We start from the raw sequence: 25,216 nt of genomic DNA, 5'->3' as shown, positions 1-25,216 counted from the left end.
ACTCTTTCATAGATTTTCCTCATATTAATAAAATCTTCAGATATAATCAGAGGTTATTTTATTTATTTGTTCATTTTTACCAAAGAACAAATTTTCCCCTATTGGCAGTTCAAAGAGCCTGGCAGAAAATAACAATCAACACAATTAGTATTGCCACCAGGTATAGCAACAACAATAACACCAAAATTGCCTCTGAATTTCAGAAGAGCTTTTGGATGCTAAAAACTTAACATTCAGTCATTCATTCAATGCACATTTACTGAGCACATACTAAGGCATGGCATTGTGCTTGGAATACTGAAAAGACAGATTTATTGACCTCATAAAACCCAGAATCTAGGAGGAGAGAGAGACAATTAAACAAGAAATTACCTGACAAATACCCTTTAAGCACTGAGTATGTTAGAGCATTTAAACTCAATGAACAAATTGCCTGCCTCTTTATTTACAGTCAAGGTTGATCCCTGGGGCTCTGTTTCAAGTCCAGTCAGGGAACATCAGCATTCTTATAACTTTCCACACTTTTAGGTTAGGCAAAAGGGCAGAGTTGGGCATGTCAAGGACACCTTTAGCAGCACCTGTTGCCTTCCTGGTCCCTAGAGAAATCTTGCCAATGGTCCCCTTCACTTAGAAGGAACTGTTGAGCTGCAGGCATCTTGGGACATGTGGGTCACTGCACTCACACGCAAGTTGGTGCAGAAAAGTTTAAAAACTACTTAGATATTTGGGGAAACCCTCCAAAAGTAGCTTTAGATTTTCATGCTTTTATATTCATATGGTTCATAAAAAATTTTGAATAATAGAGTTGATTTCGGTATGGACCCAAATTTCTGAGAAAGCTTCAGGAATTCTATGTACCGGTGGCTCTTCGAAGGCCTGGAATACAAGCAGGAGCTCACTCCAAATTTCAGTTTTAATCTGTGCTTTGCATTCAGTTTTATTGATTTAAAGGAGTGCTTCCCAAAGTGTGTTCTATGGACCCTCAGGTCCAAGGAGTGGTAATTGGTGAGCTGCAGAACATAATTTGAGAATAGTTATCTTAAAGATATTGGTGTGTTTAATGAATGGTTTTTTGTTTAGTGGGTAGTTTTTGAAATAAGACCCAATTTTGAACTCTAAGGGCTATATCTGCAATAACTGACTGGTTGCCAAGGATACCACTGTGTGCAAATTACAGAAAACATAATGAACAGATGGATTCTTGGAGGGAGAAGAATTGATCTGAATGTAAGAGGCAGGTGGAGATAAATATTCTGATTGGAAAAGAAGTCACAGAGTTTATATGGCTGACATAAAAACACACCCTCATCATTTTAAGGGCCTCCGTCATTTATCTTCTTCTGCCAATGGAGACATCATTAGCTTTCAGATAGATACTTGGGTGGAGGCCATTTGAAACCTGAGGCTAGCTAATACAACTGTCTCATCTCCCAGGTCTGCCAGTCATTTACCTCCCCTTGACTTTCAGTCACATTCTTCCCAGTTCTTCCTTCCCTAACTGATAATAATTGAGCTCTTCCTTGGGTGCCTTTGCCAAATGTTCTCTAAAACCATCAATCTGCAATCAGCTACGTGTTCTACATGCTAAACTTCCTCTTCAACGTCACCTCTCCCTCTTACCCAGCTTGTCTATAGGAATTTCCTATATTTCCTGAGACTCTATGGTGAAGCCTATGATTCTTCTACAACCCAAGGAGCACAGGGTTAATAAACATATCATTTCCTGTTGTTCCTATTGCTGTTGTAAAAAACTACCACAAACATAGTGGCTTAAAACAACACACATTTATTATCTTATAAGTTACGAAGTTCAGAAGTCCAAAATGGGTCTTAGGGCTAAAATCAATGTGTTGGCAGGGCTGGTTCCATCTGGAGATTCCCGTGGAGAATCTGTTCTTTTTCCAGCGTCTAGAGGCTGCTCGTGTTTTTTGGTTCATGGTTGCATCACTGAAAACTCTGCTTCTGTCATCACACATCCTCTCTGACTCAAACCCTGCTACCTCATAAGGACCCTGTGACATCGGGCTTACCCAGATAATACAGAATAATCTCCTATCTCAGTTATCTCCTTAATTTAATCACATTTATAAAGTCCCTTTTGTCATGTAAGGTAACATATTCACGGGTTCCAAGGACTTGGATGTGGATATCTTTCGGGAGTCATTACTCAGCCTGCCACAGTTGAGGAGGGGATAGAATTCTGCATTTATCCTATTCTTTATCATTATTTCCAGACCATTCCTCTACAACAGTGTCAGCAAACTTTTTCCATAAAAAGCCAAATGGTAAATATTTTAGACTTTGTGGATCAAGGCAACATCGAAGATATTATGTAGGTACTTACATAACTAAACATTTATAATGTAACTATTTTAACATGTAAAAACCTTTCTTAACTTGCAAGTGGTACAAAAAACGTGGTAGGCTGGATTTGGCCCATGAGCTGAAGTTTGCAAAATTCTGCTTTACAACCTCTTATAAAGTACTTCCTTAGAAGCTCATGCCATTTTGCTAAATCACTTCTGCTTCATTTTGCCTCTGTCACTTACAGATATCCTGGTCACTCTTCAATACCCACTGATTAATTGCCCACCTGGAGAAGTATTCAAAAAGTTAGGAACAGCCACTTGAGTCCTGGATATGCAAAAGTCTAATTCTGCAAAATAACAGTAATATCCTAAAGAGAAAATATATTTCTGTTTATGTATCTCTCCTTCCTATCAAAAGATCCTGGTTCAGAAATGCATTCTTCCCATTCAAGGAATCCACTAGGGTATATCCACATGTTATCCTGAGTGATAACAGTTTTTCCATTCTGAGGACATCTATGAGACTTGGTGTCATAACACAGTCTAAGGAATCAGATATTCTCCATGAAAAGACCAGAGACTATGGATAAAAACACAAATTTAGGGGAGTACAAAGGACAGATTTTGGTTCATCACCTGGTCTTTTTGACTATGTGGAGCTGGTTGCACAATTCTGAATCTGAACAGACTCCCAAACATGGGGCCTGGCCCCAAGCCCAGAGAAATCTTTCTTCTTTGAGTCTCAGAAGTTCCTTGTATTCTTCAGATGGGAGCTGGAAGGGAAGGTCATTTTTAATTTCACTGATGCCACTCTTAGGCCCTGATCTCTGCCTACTGCTGAAAGAAAGAATACAGAAAGGAAGAGAGAGCTAGGGAAAGAGACTTTCATATGACAGTTCCCTCTCTTAGAGACTGAATGATGGTTTTTCCTACAGAAAGGAGACTTTAAAATGCATCTGAGGGTCTAGTGCCTCAGATCAAGTGAGGCCAAGATGATCTTGAAAGTAGGAATAATAAAAGATAGATGATGTAATGATTTTGGAGGCACACTCCCAGTGGTTAAGTCTAATATAAAAGTTTCCCTTTATTTGGTTCAAGCCTGAGGGACTGGAATATTGGTCATCAGTGAGGTTAAGAATAGCTGTTGCAATTTCAAGAAGGAATACCCATTCCTTATAAACCTGTAAAAATTTTGTATGACTCTCAGTGCTGGATTAAACGTGGAAAGTGCCCTGAGAGTCCTACCACCTGGTCACATCTAAGTTAATGTAAAAGAAGATGGGAGAGATTCTAAATTGGAAAGAGACAAGAAAATGGTTAACAGTAGAGGAAAGAATAAATGAAGGCAGATAAAGCAGACCTTCATAAACTTAAGAAAAATCATCTTCGTTGCAAACAGTTAAGGCTCTGAAGCTCTGTAGAACAGCACACTGCAATTAGTCCTATTTCCCATTCTCTGAGGCTTTGTGTTATTTTATTATTCAAAACTATCTAATGAGAAGCTACTATGATCCAGGTCCTGCATGCACACTGAGAATACAGAGGTGAATAAGGTACTGTACAGCTGCCAGGGGCTTAAAGGCTAGGCCACAAAGGTAGGTGCAGAAAAATCACATAGAGTGTGAGTGTGCAAGCAACCGAGGGGACACAAGGGAAGATTTGATTCTATTTGTTAAATGTAAGGAAGATACTCTTATCCCAGGGTGAAAGAGCAATTCATATATTTAAAACTTAAAGAAAAATTCATGAATTTTCAAATCTACAATTAGGATAAAGTGAGGTCATGATGCAGATTCTCAAGCAAGACCTGGGGAGACTCCTACCCTGAAGCCTAATACTTAAGAGTACTAAATTTGTTAAATATTAAATCCAATATTTAGGGCAAAGAAAGGATGTATCCTGATCTATAAAGACTGATTTGGGCTGGGAGATAATTAGAAGACTGACACCCCTTTCTGACCACAATTTTTTTTCAACCACAATTTTCAAGAGGAATCCATCTTTTAATATGTGTTATCTTGATATAGGTTGAGAAGATGAGGAAAAACATAATAAATGAGGCTCATTTTGCTCTGCCCAAAGCTGATTAGAAGAGTAAGTATAGCTATCAGAACAGCCACTCTGATAAGAATGATGCTAAAGCTGTGAAAGCGATGGCAACAGGCAGGAAGTGGGGCCATTTTACTTCAACACAATGAATACTAGAAATTTATATGTGTAAATAAAATATTAGCGTAAAAGGGAAAAAGTACCATGAGAAAAATAAGTAAGTGTGAAAATATTTAGCATCAAGAGGGGAAAGGCGGGAACAAGTTAACTTTGACTCTAACATGAATTATTGCAAAGGGAGATGGATGGATAGATACCCTCAGTGAGTATAAAGTAAGTCCAATTAAAGCATAAGAACTTAAATGTATCCTTTCATGATAACAATTCTCAATAAATACTTAATAAAGGCCACATATGACAAGCCCACAGCTAATAACATACTCAACAGTGAAAGGTCTAAAATTTTCCTCTAAGGTCAGGACCAAGACAAGGGTGCCAGTTCTCAACGGTCCTATTCAACATAGTACTACAAGTCCTAGCCAGAGAAATTAGGAAATAAAAAGAAATAAAAGGCATCCAAATAAGAAAGGAAGAAGTATACTTGTTTTGTTTGAAGGTTGCATTATCTTATATATTGAAAACCTAGAAGACTCCACCAAAAAACTCTTAGAACTAATGAACAAATTCAGCAAAGTTACAGGATTCAAAATACAAAAATCTGTTGTATTTCTCAATAATGAACCATCTGAAAAAGAAATAAAGGAAACAATTCCATTTACAATACCATTAAAAACTTAAGAATAAATTTAACCAAGTAGGTGAAAGATCTGTACCTAGAAAACTGTAAGACTTTAATGAAATATATTGAAGAAGACACAAATAAATGGAAAGATATCCCATGTTCGTAGATTAGAAAAATTAATATTGTTAAAATGTCTATACTATCCAAAGCCATCTATAGATTTAGTGCAATCCCTATCAAAATTCCAAAGGCACTTTTTACAGAAATAGGAAAAAATAATCCTAAAATTCATATGGAACCACAAAAGACCCCAAATAGCCAAATTAGGCTTGAGCAAGAAGTAGAAAGCTGGAAGCATCACACTTCCTGGTTTCAAATCATATTACAAATCTGTAGTAATCAAGACAGTCTGGTATTGGCACAAAAACAGACACATATACCAATGGAACAGAACTGAGATTCTAGAAGTAAGCCCACACATATATAGTTAAGTAATATTTGACAAGGGAGCCAAGAATACTCAATATGAAAAGGATTGTCTCTTCAATAAATAGTGCTGGGAAAATTGGATATTTACATGCAAAAGAATGAAATTGAGCCCCATCATACACGACTCACAAAAATTAACTCAAAATGGATTAAAGACTTAAATGTAGAGGTGCCTGGGTGGAGCTGTTGGTTGAGTGCCCAACTCTTGGTTTCAGCTCTGGTAGTGATCTTGAGGTCATGGGATTGACCCTGCATTAGGCTTTGTGCTTATCACAGAGTCTGCTTAGGATTCTCTCTCCCTCTCCCTTTGCTTCTCTCTCTCTAAAGTAGGTAAACAAATCCTTAAAAAAGACTTAAATGTAATATCTGACATGGTAGAACTCCTAGAAGGAGCACTATACAAGCCAGGCCAAGTAGTCCTTCTCTGTGATTTTAATTTTGAACCTTGAGGCAAGATGTTTCTTTCCTTTCATGTCCTTATATTGGAATGATGTTAAGTCCAAAAGTGCCTAGGGTGCACTCCCTGCCAGTAGTGAAGGTTCAGCTGAGGGGGTTCAGATATGCCATGAGTGGATGGTGACCACCTGTGCTTCACAGTGCAGAAAGAGGCCCTTAAAGGAAGTGGGTGGGAGCTTCCTAGGGTAACTGTACTCCTAACATCTTCTTAGATGTTTAACTGTCAGCGAGTGCTTCTCTGAGGAACCATGGAAGACCAGGGAAGCTGCATCAGAAGCATCCTTTCCATGCTGTCTTCTGAGCTAAGTTAACTGTGAAACTGCCCCCCCACCCCACCCCCCTTGCCCCCCACCCTTCCCCCCAAAACACACACAACCTGTGAGCTATATGGGAGCTTGGTCAGTAGCAATTAATCCAGTACACTGTAGAGGTATACATAGGTCACAGTTTCATCTGAAGTAGAAGAAAATGAGACCAGCAAGAGAGAGAAGCAGAGATGAGAGCTGAGAAAGAACAAACTTTTGGTAGCCTTTCAGCATCTGGACCCCGTCATCCATGAAGCCTGATCCAGGGCTACTTTTCCCAGTTATATGAACCAATAAATGCTCTTAAGTTGGATATTATTCTGTTGCAAATGAAATGGCCTAATGCAGAAACTGGAACAAGGAATGACAGACCTAAATGTGGAACTACTTGAGTCAAGATAAGGAATATAACAATTGAGGTCTCCCTATCTTTGGCTGAAAAGCTGAAATCCTTAGTATATGGAAGTGAAGCAGTGGGTTAAACTGTTATCTAGTATTTTGTGCCTTAGGCAAAGTCCCCACCACCCTAAAGATAGGAACTTTATGGACTTGGTAGAAAGGCATCAGGATATTGGGGTAAGAAAGCCAGATGACCCAGAACCTTCCCAAACACCTCCATTACTGCAGCCCCCTTAGCCCCTGGCCTAACAAGGGTCATATCCTTCCCTGTTATCAGCTTTGGGTGAATTCTGGGGATGAAAGCAACACCTTGTTTCACTTTTCTAAGAGACAGAGACCACAGGTGTTATTAATTTGAAGCCTAGACAATTATTGCCTAGGGACTGAAATCACAAGAGTGGGAACCCAGATTCAAAGACACTGATTTACAAGATTTTTGGCAGTTGTTACGAGCCAATGGGGCAACCCAAAATGATATAATCAGATCAGCCACCATGGTTTCAAGCCAACTGTATTGCCCCCTGGGCAAACAGAGATTTGTGAGTGTTCACTTCTTAAGACAGCCTTCCAAGCCCTTATCACAGACAGCGGGTTGCTAAAGCAATAGAGACCCCAGCAGAGAAAGTCTCCCAACCATCCTTTCAGGCTTGGTGATGACGCCGATGGATGTCAGTAGGAAGGCTCGGGAACAGCCAAACTGGCTGACTAAGGAACCCACTGCATGTCAAGAGAAGGGAGCCGACAGATAGAACTCACTATTCCTGTCTATAAGGCTGGAGGATGCTGCTTCCTTCTCTGTAACCCATTTCTAAATGTGTTTCAGCCTTGCTGTCTTTCTTCTCTACTGACTTCCCTTCTCCATATGGCCACCATCTTATTCTTAGCCTTGGACAAGCCTATCCTCTGCTTAACAACAACTCAGCTACATTGTAACTATAATATACAACACACAGCAAATGAAAGGTCCTCAGTTAGTCACACAGCGGCCATTTCTTTATTCTCCAGTTTCTCCATTTCTCCCAATTCTCCAGTTGTTGAAAGGGCCTGGCAAAAGACCATAGCCACCTATGTAAAAGGGTTGCCATTTAAAGTAAGCATTACAACAGAGACGGACATGAAACACAAAAAAGAATGTAGCATTTTTTTTAATCTCATCCTAATTTTGGCTTTATTTCTCATCTCCTATTCCCATTCTTTTCCTGGAAATCCAAACTCTTTTTTTTAACAAAATGTTTAAAATCATAATTATCTAGAGTCATAACAAAATTTCTTCTCTCCAAAAAGGGGGAAAACACAGCTTTTATTCTTATGCACCATCTTCAAATATGCATGTTAATATATATTTTATAAACTATTTAAAATAAAACCCTTCATCCTTTGAGGTTATTGATATTTCTAGCTCACTGACACATCTCCCATAATACAGTAATTCTACCCATTTTCATGAATGAGGTGGGAACTATACTAAAAAATAGGATTTTAATCCCTGAGGTGCCAGTTAAAATGGACAAGGTTGCCATTGCAACACAAGATTTTTAAAAATCAGCCTTAAATAATAATCATAAATCATGCTATCTAGATGAGAGTCACCTCCATAGCATGGGGTCATTTAGAAAATTGCATTTACTGGGTTAAGTTCACCCTGCTATTCCTAGCCTTCATGCCATGATAATCTTCTTTTGTAAAGGAGTAACACATAGCAATGAAGTCTGCAGAAACTTCTGAGATCCTCAGAAATCAAGAGAAACCACAGTCCCGTTTCTCTAATCTCCATCCAGATTGCTGGGGAGGGTTTTTCAGCACCATTCTACAACCTGCAAAGATTGATGAACTGACTTGGTTTTTCTACTTCTCCATAAATTTAGTCGAAAAGGAAAGCTCAGTCCTCCTGGCTAGAAAATGGGCGTGCCCTGCTTATCTCTGACCCCAGGACTGCAGCAGAACTGTGTTCAGCTCTGTGCCCACCCTCCCTGCGGCCCCTGGCCCTTTCCGAGGACTTCCTGCGGCACGGGCTTGGGCTTGGGCTCCCGCCGCTAGTAGTAGCGGTTCAAGCTCCTGGTCCCGGGAACCTCGGGCTGGCCATTCATCCAGATCTCCCTGATGATGCGCTCCCGCTCCTCCAGCCGCTGGGCACGCTCCAGCTCCTCGGCCGAGGTGAACACGTTCTTGTTCAAAGTCCTTTCGAAGCGGCGGTGCCTCCTGACCGAGATGTCAGACGCCGTGTCTGAGCTGCCATCCTCGCTGTCGCTGCTGTCGCTGCTGTTCTCTCGGTCCTGCAGGAACTTCTTCCGGGGACGCTGCCGGCAGTCCGTGTGGCAAGAGATTCTCATCACCAAGGCAGCCAGGGTGAGCACCAGCCCGATGCACACGCCGGAGACAAAGTACAGAGCTGCTCGCTCGGGATTTTCTGCAGGAGGAGGAAGAGGCATTTGAGAGATGACGACTCCATATGCAGAGAGCACATAGGGCTCCTGCCCGCCTTGCACACCTCTCACCACACCCCAAAGCTCCGATGGTTACAAATATTGCCTTCCCATGTGACAAACTACATAGTGTATTCAAAACATAATTATCAACGAATGGTGAATCTGGGTATAGGGCGTATGGGATTCTTTTCCTCTATTCTTGCAACTTTAAATTTGAAGTAATTTCAGAATGAAAAGATAAAAGAAAGAAAAGTATTATTTAGGATGTATTATAAGCAAGCAACTGTACCTAAACGTCATTTGCTTAGGAGGTATATACATGTTTAAAGCCTATTTTCGCCTACAGAGGAAGATTCTTGGCTTCTGAATTTGCTCCTGCAACCCCTGAAGAAACTTTTAATCACAGATGTAAGCAGCTTTTTTTTTTTTTGACGACAAATTTATAAATAAAATCAAGGACCAATGCCTCCTTTATTCTAACTATACCATCACAGGCCTAAGTCAACACATGTGGTCAGTTCCTGAGATGCCCCCCACCTCTTAGTATTCTGACTCTTATACAAGCCCCTTCCTTTGAGGGCTGGACCTAGTGGGCCAGACCCAGTGATCTATTTCTAAAAAACAGAATATGGCAAAAGTGATGGATGAGTCTAAGATTAAGTTACAAAAGACTGACTTCCAACTTGCTTATGCGTTTTCTCTGGCTTTTCTCACTCACTTGCTCTGATGAGGCCAGCTATCATGTTGTGAGCTGCTCTACAGAGAGGCCCACATAGCAAGGAACTAAGAGTAGCTTCTGGCTAACTGCTTACAAAGAACTGAATCATGCCAACAGCCATATGCATGAGTTTGGAAGTGAATCACGCCCTCCTGGTGTAGGCCTGGCCTGACCCATAGAAACAAGATAATAAATGTGTGTTGTTTCAAGTCACTAAGTTTTGAGGTAATTTGCTGTGCAGCAATTGATAACTTATACAGTCACAGATGGAAAACCAGTGTAGGTATTTTGCGATGACCTCATCAGGTGACTTTGTGGGGGAGAAATTTGCAGTTTTCCTTGGTGAGAAAAGAGAATAATCATTCTGTTAATGTGCAATATGCTTTGTAGGCCCAGTGATGATCCCTGTCTGATGTGCTCAACAGGATGAGAGCCTTTGGGTGAACAGCCTTCCGTTTGTGGTAAGTTTGGGAACATAGGGGCATGCCTGGCCTTGGGTCCCAGGGCATGGTCAATCTGACAGGACTCAAGATTACCATCAGCAAATTAGTTTTCCATAATCTTTATTCACTAGTTAGTATGAATCAAAACATACATTGTTTTGTGGGTTTTTAAAGAATATAAGTGGGATCATATATAATATATATCCGTTTTTTTTAAACTTAAGAATATTTCCCAGAGAGATTTCCAGATATGCCAAGAGCATTCTTTTTGACTACTGCATAGTCTTCTGTAGTATAGACATATCAAAGTTTAACTATTTCCTTAATACTATCACATAAATGGTTTACAATTTTTCACTATTATGAGCAATGCTAATGTCAACATGCTTGTATCCTTGTACACATCTCTTTATATACATGTAGAATTATTTCTACAGGTGAGTTTTATCTAGAAATAGGACAACTGCATCAAAGGGCATAGGCATTTTGAAGTTATGCATTCTTAATTGTACACAAAAAAGGTTCTATCAGTCTAAACACAGCATATTGAATGCATGTGTTTATGATGCCTCCTTCCCTTTGAAACTTCTACCAAAATGACAGTGATCTGAATACAATAGATATAAATTTTAGGTAAAAAGATGAGAGGAGAGAAGAAAATAGAAGACACTAGTAGCAGATACAAGGGTAGTCAACAAACAACACAAATGTGGTGAAACAGGGGTGACCAATATCATGGTGGTGTAAGATATCCCAATTTTTTGTGTCCCCTTTTTTTTTAACAGCTAATTAAGCATCCACCCACAAACAAAAGTGTCTCTGTGGGAGTCCTGTGATCCAACAGCATAGGCCAAGAAACCCAGGAGGAGTCTCACCCACCCACCCACCAGATCATCCAGTAATAGACAGACTGCAGACAGGCTTTGGTTTGGACCGTGGAACTAGCAACCCCAACCCTGACCCTTCCCAGCTGTGTTTGGGGAAAATCTTGAAAAGTGTTGACCTGGGCAAATACCCATGGATAAAACAGAATTCCAGCACATCACTGAAGGAAACAAACAAACAAAACAAGTTTGAAGGAAATTTTCCAGCAGTGCCCCTCCCCCACCCCAAGTTGACACAACACAGAATTGAACTATCCCGTGGCACCACTCTGGGGGGGAAAGGGGAGCAGTGTGTGAGTGCCTGGTTACCCTAGCTTTGCCAGATGCTGCACAGGAAACCCATTTCCCTCCAGCAACATCCAGAGTACTAAAGTGGGACCTCCATGACTGAGAGGAGGGAATAAATTGGGAAAGAGGCAAGTAAGAATATCAAAGGGCATTATAAAGGGACACGGTTCATGCTGACTGAGCTCAGCATGTCTGGAGAACGCCTACTCACAAGACTCTGGGAGAACCAGAGCCAAGGATCTTCCTACCAGCTGGCAGACATCCCTAATACCCCAAGTACTAAACCCATACCTTCCCTCACTCTAAGGTGGCTCCTTACTCGGGCTCCAAGATTGGCAGCAAAAGTTGGGTAAACCAGAGTGCTATCAGAAAAACAGACCTGGAACTGTGGGCAAGAGAGAAACCACAATCTTGAGCTGTAGCACCACCTTCTGGAAAAACAAAAGAGAGGTTTCCAGGAGCCAACCAGGTGAGCGGTAAGATCCAGAGAAGACTAAAAGCTTAAGAATTCTGCCACAAGAGGGAGCAAGAAGTGTGGAGCAGGTGTATAAATACAAGGTCTGAGAGAACCCCATATACAACAGGACCAACAAACAATATACCCCATCTGAAAGCAACTAGTGAAGAGTTGAGGAGGTGTCTTTTACTTCAAAGGCAAAGCAGCAACACAAAATTACAAGGAACATGAAGAATCAAGAAAACATGTCATCATCAAAAGATAATCCTTCAATAAAGACTTCAAAGACATGAAATCTTATGATCTAGCAGATAAAGAATTCAAAATAACTGTTTTGAGGAAACAGTGAGCTACAAAAAAACACAGAAGATAATTCAGTGAAATCAGGAAAAAATACATGAACAAAATGAGAAATTTAGCAACAAGATAGAAACCATAAGAAAGAACCAGACAGAATTCTGGAGCTGAAGAATTCAATGATTGAAATGAAAAATGCAATAGAGAGAATCTGCGGCAGAGTAAATCAAATGGAAGACAAAATAAGTGACCTAGAAGACAGTGCTTTTCAAACAAACCCGTGCAAGGCAAACAGAGAAAAAGGAATGACAAACAGCAAAGAAAGCCTATGTGATCTATGGGATTTGGTCAAATGTACAAATACTAGCATAATCAGGGTTCCAGAAGGAGAAGAGAGGAGGAAGGGGCCAGAAGGTTTGTTTTAAAATATAATAGCTGAAAACATCCCAAAACTGAGGAGACACTTTGACATCCAAGTTCACAAAGCTAATAGATCACCCTATTATCTCAATGCAAAAAGACCTCCAAGCCACATTATAGTGGAACTGCCAAAAATCAAAGAAAAAGAAACCTAAATGTATCGAGAGGGGGGAAAAAAGTATAATTTAGGATTAGGCTATCAGTGGATTTCTCAGCAGAAACCCCACAGGCCAGGAGAGAGAGGGTGGAATGACATAGTCAAAATGTTGAAGAAAAAATTACCAGCCAAGAATACTCTATATGACAGTTATTCTTCAGATATGAAGGAGAAATAAAGACTTTCTCAGTGAAACAAAAGCTGAAGGTATCTTGCCTTACAAGAAATGCTGAAAGGAGTCCATCAAGCTGAAGTGAGAAGATGCTAATTAGTGGCACAAAAACATCTGAAAGTGTACAACAAGCTGGTAAAGGTAAGTATGCAATCAGATTTAGAAAACTCTAAATCTGTAATAGAATAGTGTGTTAACCACTAAACTATGGTATAAAGGTTAAAGGAAAATAGTACTAAAAATAACTGTAACTATTATAATCTGTTAATGAACACAGTATATAAAAAGAGGTAAATGGTGACATCAAAACTATAAAGAGGGGGAATAAACGGGTGGAGCTTTTGTATGCAGTTGAGCTTTCGATGTTTTACCAATGAGCATGATGTTAGCTGTGGGTTTGTCATATATGGCCTTTATTATAATGAGGTATGCTCCTTTTATACCCAATTTGTTAAGGATTTTATCATGAAAGGATGTTGTATTTTGTCAAATACTTTTCCTGCATCCTTTAAGATGATCAAGGAAACATAGGGAGATGAAATCACTGTCTTTAAGAGCTATCTGCACTCCCATATTCGCAGCAGCATTATTCACAATAACCAAGACATGGAAACAACCTAAGTGTCCGTCAAGAGATGAATGGATAAAGAAAATGTGTTGTGACCTTAAGTACATTATTCTAATTGAGATTAAGTCAAAAAAAGTAAGACAAATACTGTATGATATCACTAATATGCGGAATCTAAAAAAGACCTCATAAAAACAGGGTATAGTAATGGTTAATAAAGGTTGGAGAGTGAGAGAATTGGGTATGTGTTGTTTAAGGCCACAAATTTGCAACCAGTAGATAAATAAGTCCTGGAGGTTTAAAGCACGGCCTAGTGAATATAGAAAACAATATTGTATTATCGACTTTAAAGTTGCTAAGACACTAGATCTTGTTTTCACCATGGAAAGAAAGATAATTAGGTGATGTGAAAGACATGGTAGTTAATGTTACGATGGTAATCATACTGCAATATATAAATGTATCAAGTCAACACTTTGTAACCTTAAATCTACATAATGTCATGTCAATTATATCTCAATAAAAATTAATGGATTGCTTGAAATAAACAAATAAATAAATAAATAAATAAATAAATAAATAAATAAATATTCAGCGAAGGAGGATGAAACTGAACTCTGTCTAGTTGATACCCAGGAAACACTGAGAGGATTGAGGGAGCTCTTGGCCTTGAGGAGCTTAACAGCCCAGCAGGGAAGCAGACCCACCCATTCCCATACTAAAGGGAAGAGTTTCTGTAGAAGCATGAAGAGGGATCTCCAGAAACACAAAGGTGAGTGGAAAAGCTAACGTTCAGATATGGGGATCTGAGAAGGCTTTCTAGGAAAGATACCCAAATCCATGCTTTTACCAGGATGGAAAACCACTGGGCAGACCAGCATCAATTTGAAGCCTCCCTCAGTCATCTTTTAAACACTACTTACCTACCCTGCTGAGTTGTGGTAAAGGTTAAAGGTATTACAGATGACCGGCAAAAAGGGATTATCCAAGATCTTGGCAAGGAGAGGCATTCAATAAATGATAACTCTATTTATTTTCTTCCTTCCTCCCTCTCTCCCTTTCTTCCTTCTTTCCACATTCTCTACCTCCCTTCCTTCCATCCCTCCACCCATCTAATCTTTTTTCCTCCTCCTCTCTTCCTTCCCTTCTCATCCCACTCTGTCTTCCCTGGAGTGTGTCTCCGTGTTTTTCAAACCCTGCCCTCCCCACGCCCCCATTTCAGAGGTTAACTTTGAGGATGGTTACTGAACTTTATCTTGGGAACCCCTCTTCTCCCTCTAGCTTACCTAGTGCATCCTACCCTGCTACTCCAACCAGAAAACATACTCTTTTGCCTACAGCTTTCTTAGACATGGATTCCCAGAAAAGCCCAATAAAAGCAATGAGAGAGGGCAAAGAGTTGACTGGGCCTCACTGGTTCCTGAGGAGGTGACTCAGGGCTGATTTTCACAGCTGATATAATTTGTTTTGTTTTTCTTCATCATGCTTCTGCAAAAATCAGAACTGTAGCTCTTTCGTGGTTGTTTTTTCTAGTCAGTGCTCCAGGTCACTTCCTCCTGGCCAATGATCCACCCTGGTCTTGGCCAGATCCAGACAGCTGTTAAGTGCCCAGGAAGTAGAGTGGGGAGGGCTATTGTCAGTTGTTTTCCCTCAGTAAATAAAAATAAATGTTTTGCTGTATCTTGCTTCCTGCAGGGTCATTGTTTTCATGGGCAGGAAGAGGCTCTATGTGGAGGTCCTGGGCTAATTTCATTTGCACCCTCGGAGGTCAGATCATGCCCAGCAGACTCTATAGGAGGAGAGCAGCATCAGCCTAGGCCAGATCAGCTGGGCTCCGTGCAAGTGTAACTGGTTCCCCTGCCTAGACTTTTGGCCTCAAAGCTTGCAATCCCCCCTTTTTTAAGATTTTATTTATTTATTTATTTATTATTTATTTAATTTAATAAATATATTTTAACAAACATACTTATTATTTTATCTTATCTTATTTTATTTTGAGAGAGAGAGCATGAACAAGGGAAAAGGCAGAGGCAGAAGGAGAGGGAGAAGCAGAATCCCCGCCGAGCAGGGAGCCCAGGTGGGGACTCAATCCCAGGACCCTGGGATCATGACCTAAGCTGAAGGCAGACGCTTAACCAGCTGAGCCACCCAGGCGCCCCAAGCTTGCAATCCCTTGATTGGAAAGAAAAATGTTTACAAATAGTTTTAAAGAAGAGTAATGGGGCTTTTGTAGAATCAGGGAGTAGTCAGCATAATCTCTTCTCTGAACTCTTAAAGCCTTGCAAGGATTCCTCTTTATGGGATTCTGCCCCTCCCCATAGAGAAGCAAAAACTCCCCCTAACACTTCTGCCCTCTCTGAAACGCTGGAGAAAGCTGCCCTCTTTCTTCCATCCCTGACTTGTTCTTCCTCGGGAAGAGGGGGTGTGGGAGAATCGCTGCCCCACTAGGCTGGCTCTGGAGTATACTCCCTCGCTTTTGCCTCTTTCATCTTCCCTTACCACCTGTCCAGGCCAGGTGGTAAAGAGGTCTTCCTTTGACATTACCTATCATCCTAATCCACCCTGCTCACCTTCCTTCATCTACGGCAGGAAAGATCTATGGTCCTATAGCTCTAGGACTCAGGGGAGCTAGGTAGAAGGCCCTGAACATTCTCTGCTCTGGCGTAACCAATGCTGCAGTTGATACCCTATTCTGATGCTTTTCTGGCTCCTTGAGTCTGGAAGGGAGGAAGAATGTGATTAATTAGCCCTTCTGATCTAGGCAGCACTTTATGTAGTTGTATTATAGTTAGTCATGTAATGACTATCTTTCCCATACAACAGTGAAAAATTTGTGGGCAGAATCCACCTGTTTCACTTTGAATTTCCGGAACATCCAGCACATCGCCTTGCTCATTGTGTGTATCTCACAAATACTTACTGAATTATATCATGAATACACAATTTCTAAAAGTCCAGGTAATAAATTTATTATATATGCATAAATATGTATAATAGATGTATGTATGTGTATATATGTGTGTATACATATAAATGTGTGTGTGTAATGGTACAACATTAAAAGAGTAACGGATGAAAAAAAATTTATAAAATCACCATAATGAATATAACTATACACTGTATAGTGTAGTGAAGTGAATTTTCTTCTGTTCTTTCTTCCTATCATATAAATATGTACATATTTATTTATATTTACGTGGTTGTATTTATACAATTTATGTATTTATCTGCATACTTTTTTTGTTTGCTTGTAAGACTATGTTTAAAAGCAGTTTTAGGTTCACAGCAAAGTTAAGAGGGAAGTACAGAGATTCCCCATAACCCTCACCCGCACATACCCATAGCCTCTCCCATTATTAACATCCCCCACCAGAGCGATACATTTGTTATAACTCAGGAACCTACACTGACACATCATAATCACACAAGGTCCATATTTTACATTAGGGTTCACTCTAGGTGTTGTACATTGTATGGGTTTGGACAAATGCATAGAGTACTTTTGTGTATAATGCTACTTCCTTTTCTCCTTGTTTCATCTGTTGCCTTATAATGCATTCTCAGAAAAGGAATATTTATGTTAAAGGGGATATTTTTATACCTCTTAATACATATTGCCAGTGGCTTTTCAAAAGTAATAACATTAAATTTTCTTGCCATCAGCTGTGTATGAAAGTACTACTTTTACCAAACCCTCTCCAGGAGAGTATAGTCCAACTGTTAAAATTTGTTCTAATACAGTAGGTCAATAAACGGTTTTATTCCACAGAAATTTACTGTTAGTCTATAGTGCCTTTGGGGCTAAAGACACAAAGGTTCTCAACTCTCACAGGATTTCCAGTATAAAAGGGAATAACATGAAACAGAAACTACAGTACTTTCTTCAAACCCCAAATTTGTGACTATCAATTGAGTTATGCTGGGTTAGGCTCCCTCACTGCGAAGAGACCACCTCTCTCAAGCTAATCTCATAGGAAAAGTGATTTAAATTCTGGCTGGCTACTACGTAGTTCACGCCGCTGTGCTTACAGTTACACATTCAAAAAATATTAGGTGATGGGCATTAAGGCGGGCACGCAATGTGATGAGCACTGGATGTTATACGCAACAGATGAATTGTTGAACACTACATCTGAGACTAATGATGTACTCTATGTTGGCTAATTGAATTTAAATTAAAAAAAAAACAAGGAATATTGTTTAAATAAAAAAAAAATAAATGATGCCCAGTGCATCTGTGTTGGAAAAAATTACTGTAAACAAAGCTAAAAGACAAATGCCAAAATTATGAAAAATATTTGAAATATGCCACAGAGACAAGGGGCTGGTATATAAAGAACGCCTAGAAAGAGCATTAAGAAAAAAGACCAACAACCAATACAGAAAATGGACAAAAGATTATGGAGAGTTCACAGCAAAAGAAAGACAAATGGCCGTTCAGTGTATGAAAAGCTGCTCACCCAAAGCAGGACTTGGCACACTATGGCTCCTAAGCCAAACCTGACCACCATGTGTTTTGTTGTTGGCACACAGCCATGCCCATTCGTCTGTGCTCTATGTCTGCTTTCACGCCAACAGCACAGGGGTTCAGTAGTTAGAACAGAGACTGTATGGCCCACAAAACCAAGAATATTTATTATCTGACCCTTTACAGAAAACGTTTGCTGACCTGTGACCTACAGAAACAGAAATTAAATGACATTTAGATATTATTTTTCATTTATCAGATTGTCAAATCTCAACAATTTAAAAATAGTGTTGCAGGACCTTCTTAGGCATCTTAAAAAGAGTAAATGGGTAAAACTCCTTAAGTGGCACTTTGGTGATACTGACCTTAACTAATAATTTATACACCTTTTGATCCAACAATTCCACTTTTTGGAACTTATTCTACAAATGCACTTGAACATGTGTGTGTGCCCACAGTTATTTTTATTGCAACTCTGTTGCCCTGTTTGAAAAGATTTGAACCACTCCCACTGAGTGGTTAAATTATGGTTCATCTGTACAAGAGGACTGGTTAAATTATGGTTCATCTGTACAACGGAACAGTATATAGTCATCTAAAAGGAGGAGGCTCTTTATACACCGATATAACATATCTTCATGATAATGTTTTTGGTGAAGAAAGCAAAGCACAAAAGAGTCTGTATGATATGCTACCTGTGTTTAAAAGGGGCGAGGATGAGACTGGATGTTCATCTTTTCCTACCTGTGCACAAAGAACTCCGGAAGGATGCAGAAAGGACGGATGATGGCTCAAACGTGGGGACTGGATGGAGGGGCCAGCTCTGAGGTAAGACTTCTCACTATATATCTTTTTATATCATTTGATCATTGAGCCATGTTTATATGCACTGATTAGTTGAGCACCTAATAGGTGCCAGACATTATTCTAGAGGCTGAGGAAAGAAACAAAAATCTCAGTGTTCCTGGGAGCTTGTATCCTACTGGGAGAGATAGTAAATAAACAAGATAAACAAATAAAACAGGTTGTATGTTAGACGGCAATAAGGTGATAAGGAGAAGAAAACAGTAAAAATAGGAAGGAGGGTATGAAGTGTCAGATGTGTGCTGGAGGGGAGCAGGCAGGTGGAGTGACCAGACGGAATCTAATCGAGAAGGTGACTTTTAAGGAAGAAATGAAAGGAAATGGAAGAGTGATCAGGAGAATGTATTATCAATTCAAAACATTAAATTAAAGAGCAATCATTCCATTTAATCTTTCTAACAACCCTATTAGAAGTTATTTATGAGGTTATTACTATTAATGAGATGATTATCCTCATCATAAATTATTACATTATGATCCCAAAGGGTTGCTTGCACAGACCTGAAACAAGAAATGTTAACTGCTCCAATCCCAGTACTGAGATACAGGGAAACAAAACATGCGTGGAGGAGTACATGGATGGGCAGGCACCTAAGCCAGGGTGGGGGAGTGAGGAGAGAGGATCTTAGAACCTGAAGACTGTGAGGGAGTTAGCCAGTCCAGGACCGAAGGGAAGAATTCTTGGAAAAGGAAATGGCTGCAAAAAAGCAGAGGTGAGAAAAGGTGCAGGAAGTGGTTTAGAATAATTGGAGTAAGATCTTGATCAGGGAGCTCTACAACTAAACAAGAACACTGAGAAGTCAAGTTCAGACACTAAAAGCCCTGAGAAACCACATAAGAAACTGCGGATTGGAGAACTCACACTATCCCCAAATCTCTTCTCCCTTGCTTGTCTCTACAGCATGTTTTCCAAACTTAGCACTATTGACCTCTTGGACCAGTTAATTCTTTGTTGTAGGGGGTTGTCTCGTGCATTGTAGTATGTTTCTCCACCGCTAGAGACCAATAGCAGCACCCCCCCACCCCAGTTGTGACAACCAAAAGTGTTTCTAGATATTTCCTGCAGTCCCCCATGGGGCAAAATCATCCCTGGTTATGAACCACTGGTCTAAAGGTTGAAAAAGCTGTGTCATTTTTTTTCAGCTAGATGGTCATGTAACACAGTTCTGGCCAATGAAATATGAGAGCTACTGGATCGTCCTTCCTTTTTCACCCATCTTGAATGAAGGCAAGAGCAACAGCTACCGCTCTGCAGCCATGAGATGACAAGCAGAAAAGAAAGGCCATGAGAATCACAGAGAGAGTGGTCCCTACATCTTTGAGCCAATGCACCACCTACCTCCAGACTTCTTGTTATGAAGGTAAGATAACTCCTATGTGTTTAGGCCACCAAGTTGAGACTTTCTATTATTTGCAGCTGAAAGCAATCCTAACTATTAAACCATACAAAAGTGTTTGGATTTCATCCCAGAGATAATGAGGATCCACTAAAGTATTCTAAAAAATAAAAAAGAATTACATCATCAGACCTAGTTTGGAAAGATCATTTTGCTACAAAATACAGTCTTTGCTATGAAGCAAGATGGGAGGCAGATAGACCATGGAAAATGCTGTTATGCAAGCTAAGCAAAAACAGAATGGGGTTTGGATCAATTAAGTCATTGATGGTGGGAATAAAATGGAGGGGACACATCTGAGAAACACTGAGAGGCAAAATGGACTGACCCTAAGCAATTGGATATGCACAGTGAGTAAGATACATCTTCTGGCGTAGGTGATGCCCTACATGGTACCTAAAAGAAAGAACAACTGACAGAGAAGGACAATATTCCATTGCAGGCCAGGTTGAATTTGAAATGTTTATGGCACACCCAAGTTGTAATGTTCAGGGCATTTAGATACACAGGTCTAGAATTCAGAAAAAAATAAGGAAGTGGTAATTTTTAAAATATATGGATGATATAATTCTAAATTTTATTTTATTTTTTAAGATTATATTTATTTGAGAGAGTGAGTGAGCACAAGCAGGGGGGAGGGGCAGAGAGGAGAGGGAGAAGCAGACTCCCAGCTGAGGAGGGATTCCCAACAATCCAGGACCCTGAGACCATGGCCTGAACCGAAGGCAGATGCTTAACCAACTGAGCCATCTAGGTGCCCTAATTCTAAATTTTAAATTCCAATAAAATAACATTACTTATTACAAAAGTGGTATCAATGAAGTATAGAATACTTAAGCATACAGCTAAGCAAAAGAAATTTAAAAATACACAGACACATTCATAAAATCTCAGCATCCAGATATAATTTGCAATAAAATGTACTTACATATACATGTGAATATACAAACATAAATGGCCCCATACTGCATATGCTATATGGTAACAGGCTTCATTCACTTAAAAACACATCATAAACATTTTTCTATTTCAATTAATATTCACCCATTTTTCTGATTTTTTACTATATAAACAGTTCTGAGATCAACTGTCCTCATAGTAAAATTTTTGCCCATATCCCTAGTTATCTCCTTAGGATAAATTCCTAAATGTGGAACTTCTGGCTAAATGGTATACATGTTTTTAAGGCTTTTGACAGATGTTCCCAAATCACTCTCTAGAGAGGTTGTAGCAATTTACAATCCCATAACACTGTGTGTGAGTACTCATTTCTCCACACTTTCTCCAAAACTGAAATTATATATATAACCACTCAAATCTTTGAGAATTTTATAAAATAAAAATGTTAATCTCATTGTTGTTTTTATTTGGCATTTGTTTAATTGCTTGAACTCGGGCCGTGTATGTTTTATCAGCGATTTGTAATTTTTCCTTGGCAAACTGCTGATTCTTGTTTTTTGTCTACTATTCTTTGGGAAATCTGATCTTTTATTGATTGGTAAAAGCTCTTTATATGTTATAAACTTTAACCCTTCTTCATTAATGCTGCATTTTTCTCTTAGTTTGCATTTGCCATATAATTTTAGGGTACATTTAGATAAACAGGTATTTAAAATTATTTGAATTGTCGAGGCGCCTGGGTGGCTCAGTCGTTAAGCTTCTGCCTTCGGCTCAGGTCATGATCCCAGGGCCCTGGGATCAAGCCCCGCATGGGGCTCCCTGCTCTGTGGGAAGCCTGCTTCTCCCTCTCCCACTCCCCCTGCTTGTGTTCCCTCTCTCGCTGTGTCTCTCTCTGTCAAATAAATAAATAAAATCTTTAAAAAACAAAATAAAATTATTCAAATTGTCAAGGTTTGAAATGGCTATTGTGAAGAATGAGAACAAGATGTTTCCAAAAGCAAATAGAGACTGACTTGAAAGGCTCAGCTGAGGTTTGATACCATGAATTTCTAATGGTTTCAATCTGCAAAGCTGTAGCAGCATTTGGTTACTTCAGTGCAGAGGGCAAAAGGGGAGAAAGAGGGATTTACTTAGAGTTAGTGTTTTGCCTGTTGTTTTAATCAGGAGCTAGACAAAGAAGAAGGGAGTTGTGTGCATTAGCAAATATGTTGCTGCAATGATGCACCACATGGACAAAATAAGAGGCAACTGATGCTCCGGAAGAAATTAGGAGGGATCAGGGGCCCCTGTGTAGTTGAAGACCAGATACAGCTGAGTGAGAACATAAGTGAGCTACAAGATTAGGACATTTTTTACAATTTTCTCTGAACATACTTTTTATTATTGCCTTCAATCCATTTGTTCCGTTTTCTTCTTTTAAAACAATTATTTTGTATCTGTTATATTCACTTTCATATTTTAAATTCTCTTAACTCATTTTCTTTACAGCCAGGGATTGGTGCCCATCACACTTAGAATTCATTTTCAGCCAGCAAGTCCATTTGCTGGATCTGACCCATTTTATTTTAGCCACTTTACTTTACATTTCCTTGCATTCTCTTTTTATTTCAGCCCATATTTATTCAAAAGGAGCGTTATCTTCCTGTGTCCCAACCAATATTTAATTCCAGAATATGGGGTGAGGAGGAGAAAGGTTGGAGGGGGGATGAAAAACAGGGCCATGCAATCTATCAGCCCTAGCAAGATCACAAGACACACGGTAAACACCAGACTATTCAATGAATTACCACGTTTAATGATCACAACTCAGGGTCATGCTGGCTGAAATGGAAAACTGCCAGGTACTTCCTGTGCCAAGTAGAACGCCAAAGTCCAGGAGCCTGTATGCTCTCACCCAAGATATGTTCTTGCAACAGCTGATTTGCAAGTGTCCTTGGAGGCCTTGGAACCTCCAGGCCCTCCCTGCCACCACCCACTTCATTTTGGGGACGTCTTCACTAGGGAGTTGAGAGCATCATCATTCAATTGCTTGTGAAACATAATACCAGTACGGCCTTGAAGAAAGAGCAAAGATGAGATTCCTCTGATGTGCAGTGCCAGGGGGAAGGAGGCCCCAGGCACCAGACTTCCTAGGGTGGTGAGGAGCTGACCAATGACCCAGGCCTTTGCTGACCCAGGAAGGGAGAACCCTGGCCTTGAGGCCTATGTAGACTACATGCTGCATCTTGCCGCCCCTGAGAAGTCCTCCCTTCTAAAATCAGGTTACATGTCATCTGAGATCCTCTCTCAAAGAGAACCCATGGGCTTCCTTTATCCTCAACCCTGGCTCAGATTTGCCACTGTAAATAGAAATGTCGGGTTTTATATCTGAACTCTGAGGTTACCACATATCAACCCTGGCTAGAGAACCAGAAAGCAAAATCAGTCCTCTGATTAGAGGGATTCTAATCAGAACCTCAGCCCCTTCCTTTTTATACAACATCCTGAGACAACAAGCAAAACAAAACATAGTGAAAGCCAACTATCAAAAAAAAAAAAATGTAAAACTCCTTCAAGCAGTAGAAAATTGGTTTGGTCATTGAAACCATTGAGCATTTTCGTGTATTTTTTTTTTTTAATTTCAACTTGATTGAAGTATATTTTCATGTATTTTTAAATGGCTCCTCTTACAAGAACAGCATCTGTTCTCAAGAAAGGATCTTGAGGAACAGTAAGCCATCTTCCTAAGAGTGTAACTTTGAATTAAGGAAGGGACAAATATCAGGCTCTCTCAGACTCACATGCTTTGTGTCTTCATGTCTCCCAGGAGGTTCTCACACACCTCATACAGCCCCACAAACACAGATCACACACACACACACACACACACCCCTGGGCGGGACTGAGAACGACTGCATAGAAATGAGCAGGCTGAGGATACTCCAAGAGCTTCTCTCACAGGGAGTCAAATGCATAATGACCGGAAGACAATAGCCCCAGGCTACTTCATTCACTCGCTTGAGCCCAAAGGAAACCAAACATTTTTAGCAAGATAAAGCTTTTAGAGTCCCCACCACCACCGCCACTGATTACCACATTAGAGAATGCCAAGCTTAACTTTCAAACCAGAGGATCTTTCATCTCAAAATTCTCACCCAAAATTTAGCACAGCAGAATCCCTCTGCTACAACTATGTAGCACTTCTCTCCTGAGAATAAGGCCACTGATGGCCACCCAGGAGATAGCCTCAGCCCTCAGCCCTGGCCCAGCCAAGACTGGACAACTACCTGAGACAAAGGAATAGGCCGCTAGGATGTTGCTGAGCAAAGCCATGTTCACGCACTCGGTAATCACCAGCTCCGTGCTACAGCAGAAGGGCGGCCTCGACGTCGCATCCAGAGGAAGCCTCTTGGAAATGCTTGAGCTGGACCAAGGCGGCACCTCCCTCTCTTCTCTTCTGTTTGGGAACACAAAGTGAGTGATGAGAACACATTCTGCTTTCCTGAGGCCGTGTTCCAGGTAGACCGGACTCAAGAACAAAGAACCAGTCTCCTAAATACCAGCCAGCCTTCCCAGCCAGGGATCTGGGGTCTTGTGTGCTTTGTTCTAGCTAGCAAGTTCTTGACTTTCAAGGAAGCAGCAACTCCTTCCATTTCTGTTTTTCCTGGACTTTCTTCTTTCTCTTCCATATCTCCTCCCCAGTTCCCTTTTAACACTTTCCCCTCACCTTCCCTGGAACTTTTTATTGCATTCTGTCTGGCTCACCTTGGAGGCACAGCCCATCAGCACTTCGGTCACTCACTGTAACCCCCCCCCCCCCTTTGCCTGGCTCTGCTTTCTCTAGCATTGACAGTATTGCTGTACTTTGATCAGTTTGCCTCATCCCACAGGTCACCAATTGTGTGTCTTTGGCAATGGGTCAGAGCTGGCTGTCCCAGATATACCGAAGTGGTTCCAGTTCTTAAATGCCCACAAGAACTTGGGAGCTTGAGCCCACTCTCTGCCCCCAGTTTCATGACTCCACCTGTG

The 25,216-nt window shown here is 40.4% G+C and overlaps 1 protein-coding gene across 1 annotated transcript; it reads right to left on the bottom strand.

Annotated features, from left to right (window-relative positions):
• Positions 1–8,782: 8,782 nt before the first annotated feature.
• EVA1A (eva-1 homolog A, regulator of programmed cell death) lies at positions 8,783–24,970 on the bottom strand. The gene is made up of 3 exons (XM_088026624.1): positions 24,915–24,970; positions 24,475–24,644; positions 8,783–9,156 (listed from the first exon to the last, which is right to left on the bottom strand). Exons 1-3 carry the CDS (start codon positions 24,968–24,970, stop codon positions 8,783–8,785), a joined length of 600 nt encoding a protein of 199 aa, XP_087882750.1.
• Positions 24,971–25,216: the final 246 nt, after the last annotated feature.

The sequence above is a fragment of the Eumetopias jubatus genome, unplaced genomic scaffold, assembly GCF_037043125.1.
Source record: "Eumetopias jubatus isolate StellerSeaLion01/CBP00866 unplaced genomic scaffold, mEumJub1_p1.0 scaffold_9, whole genome shotgun sequence".
NCBI classification, from domain to species: domain Eukaryota; kingdom Metazoa; phylum Chordata; class Mammalia; order Carnivora; family Otariidae; genus Eumetopias; species Eumetopias jubatus.
This window is presented reverse-complemented; position numbering and strand designations above follow the sequence as displayed.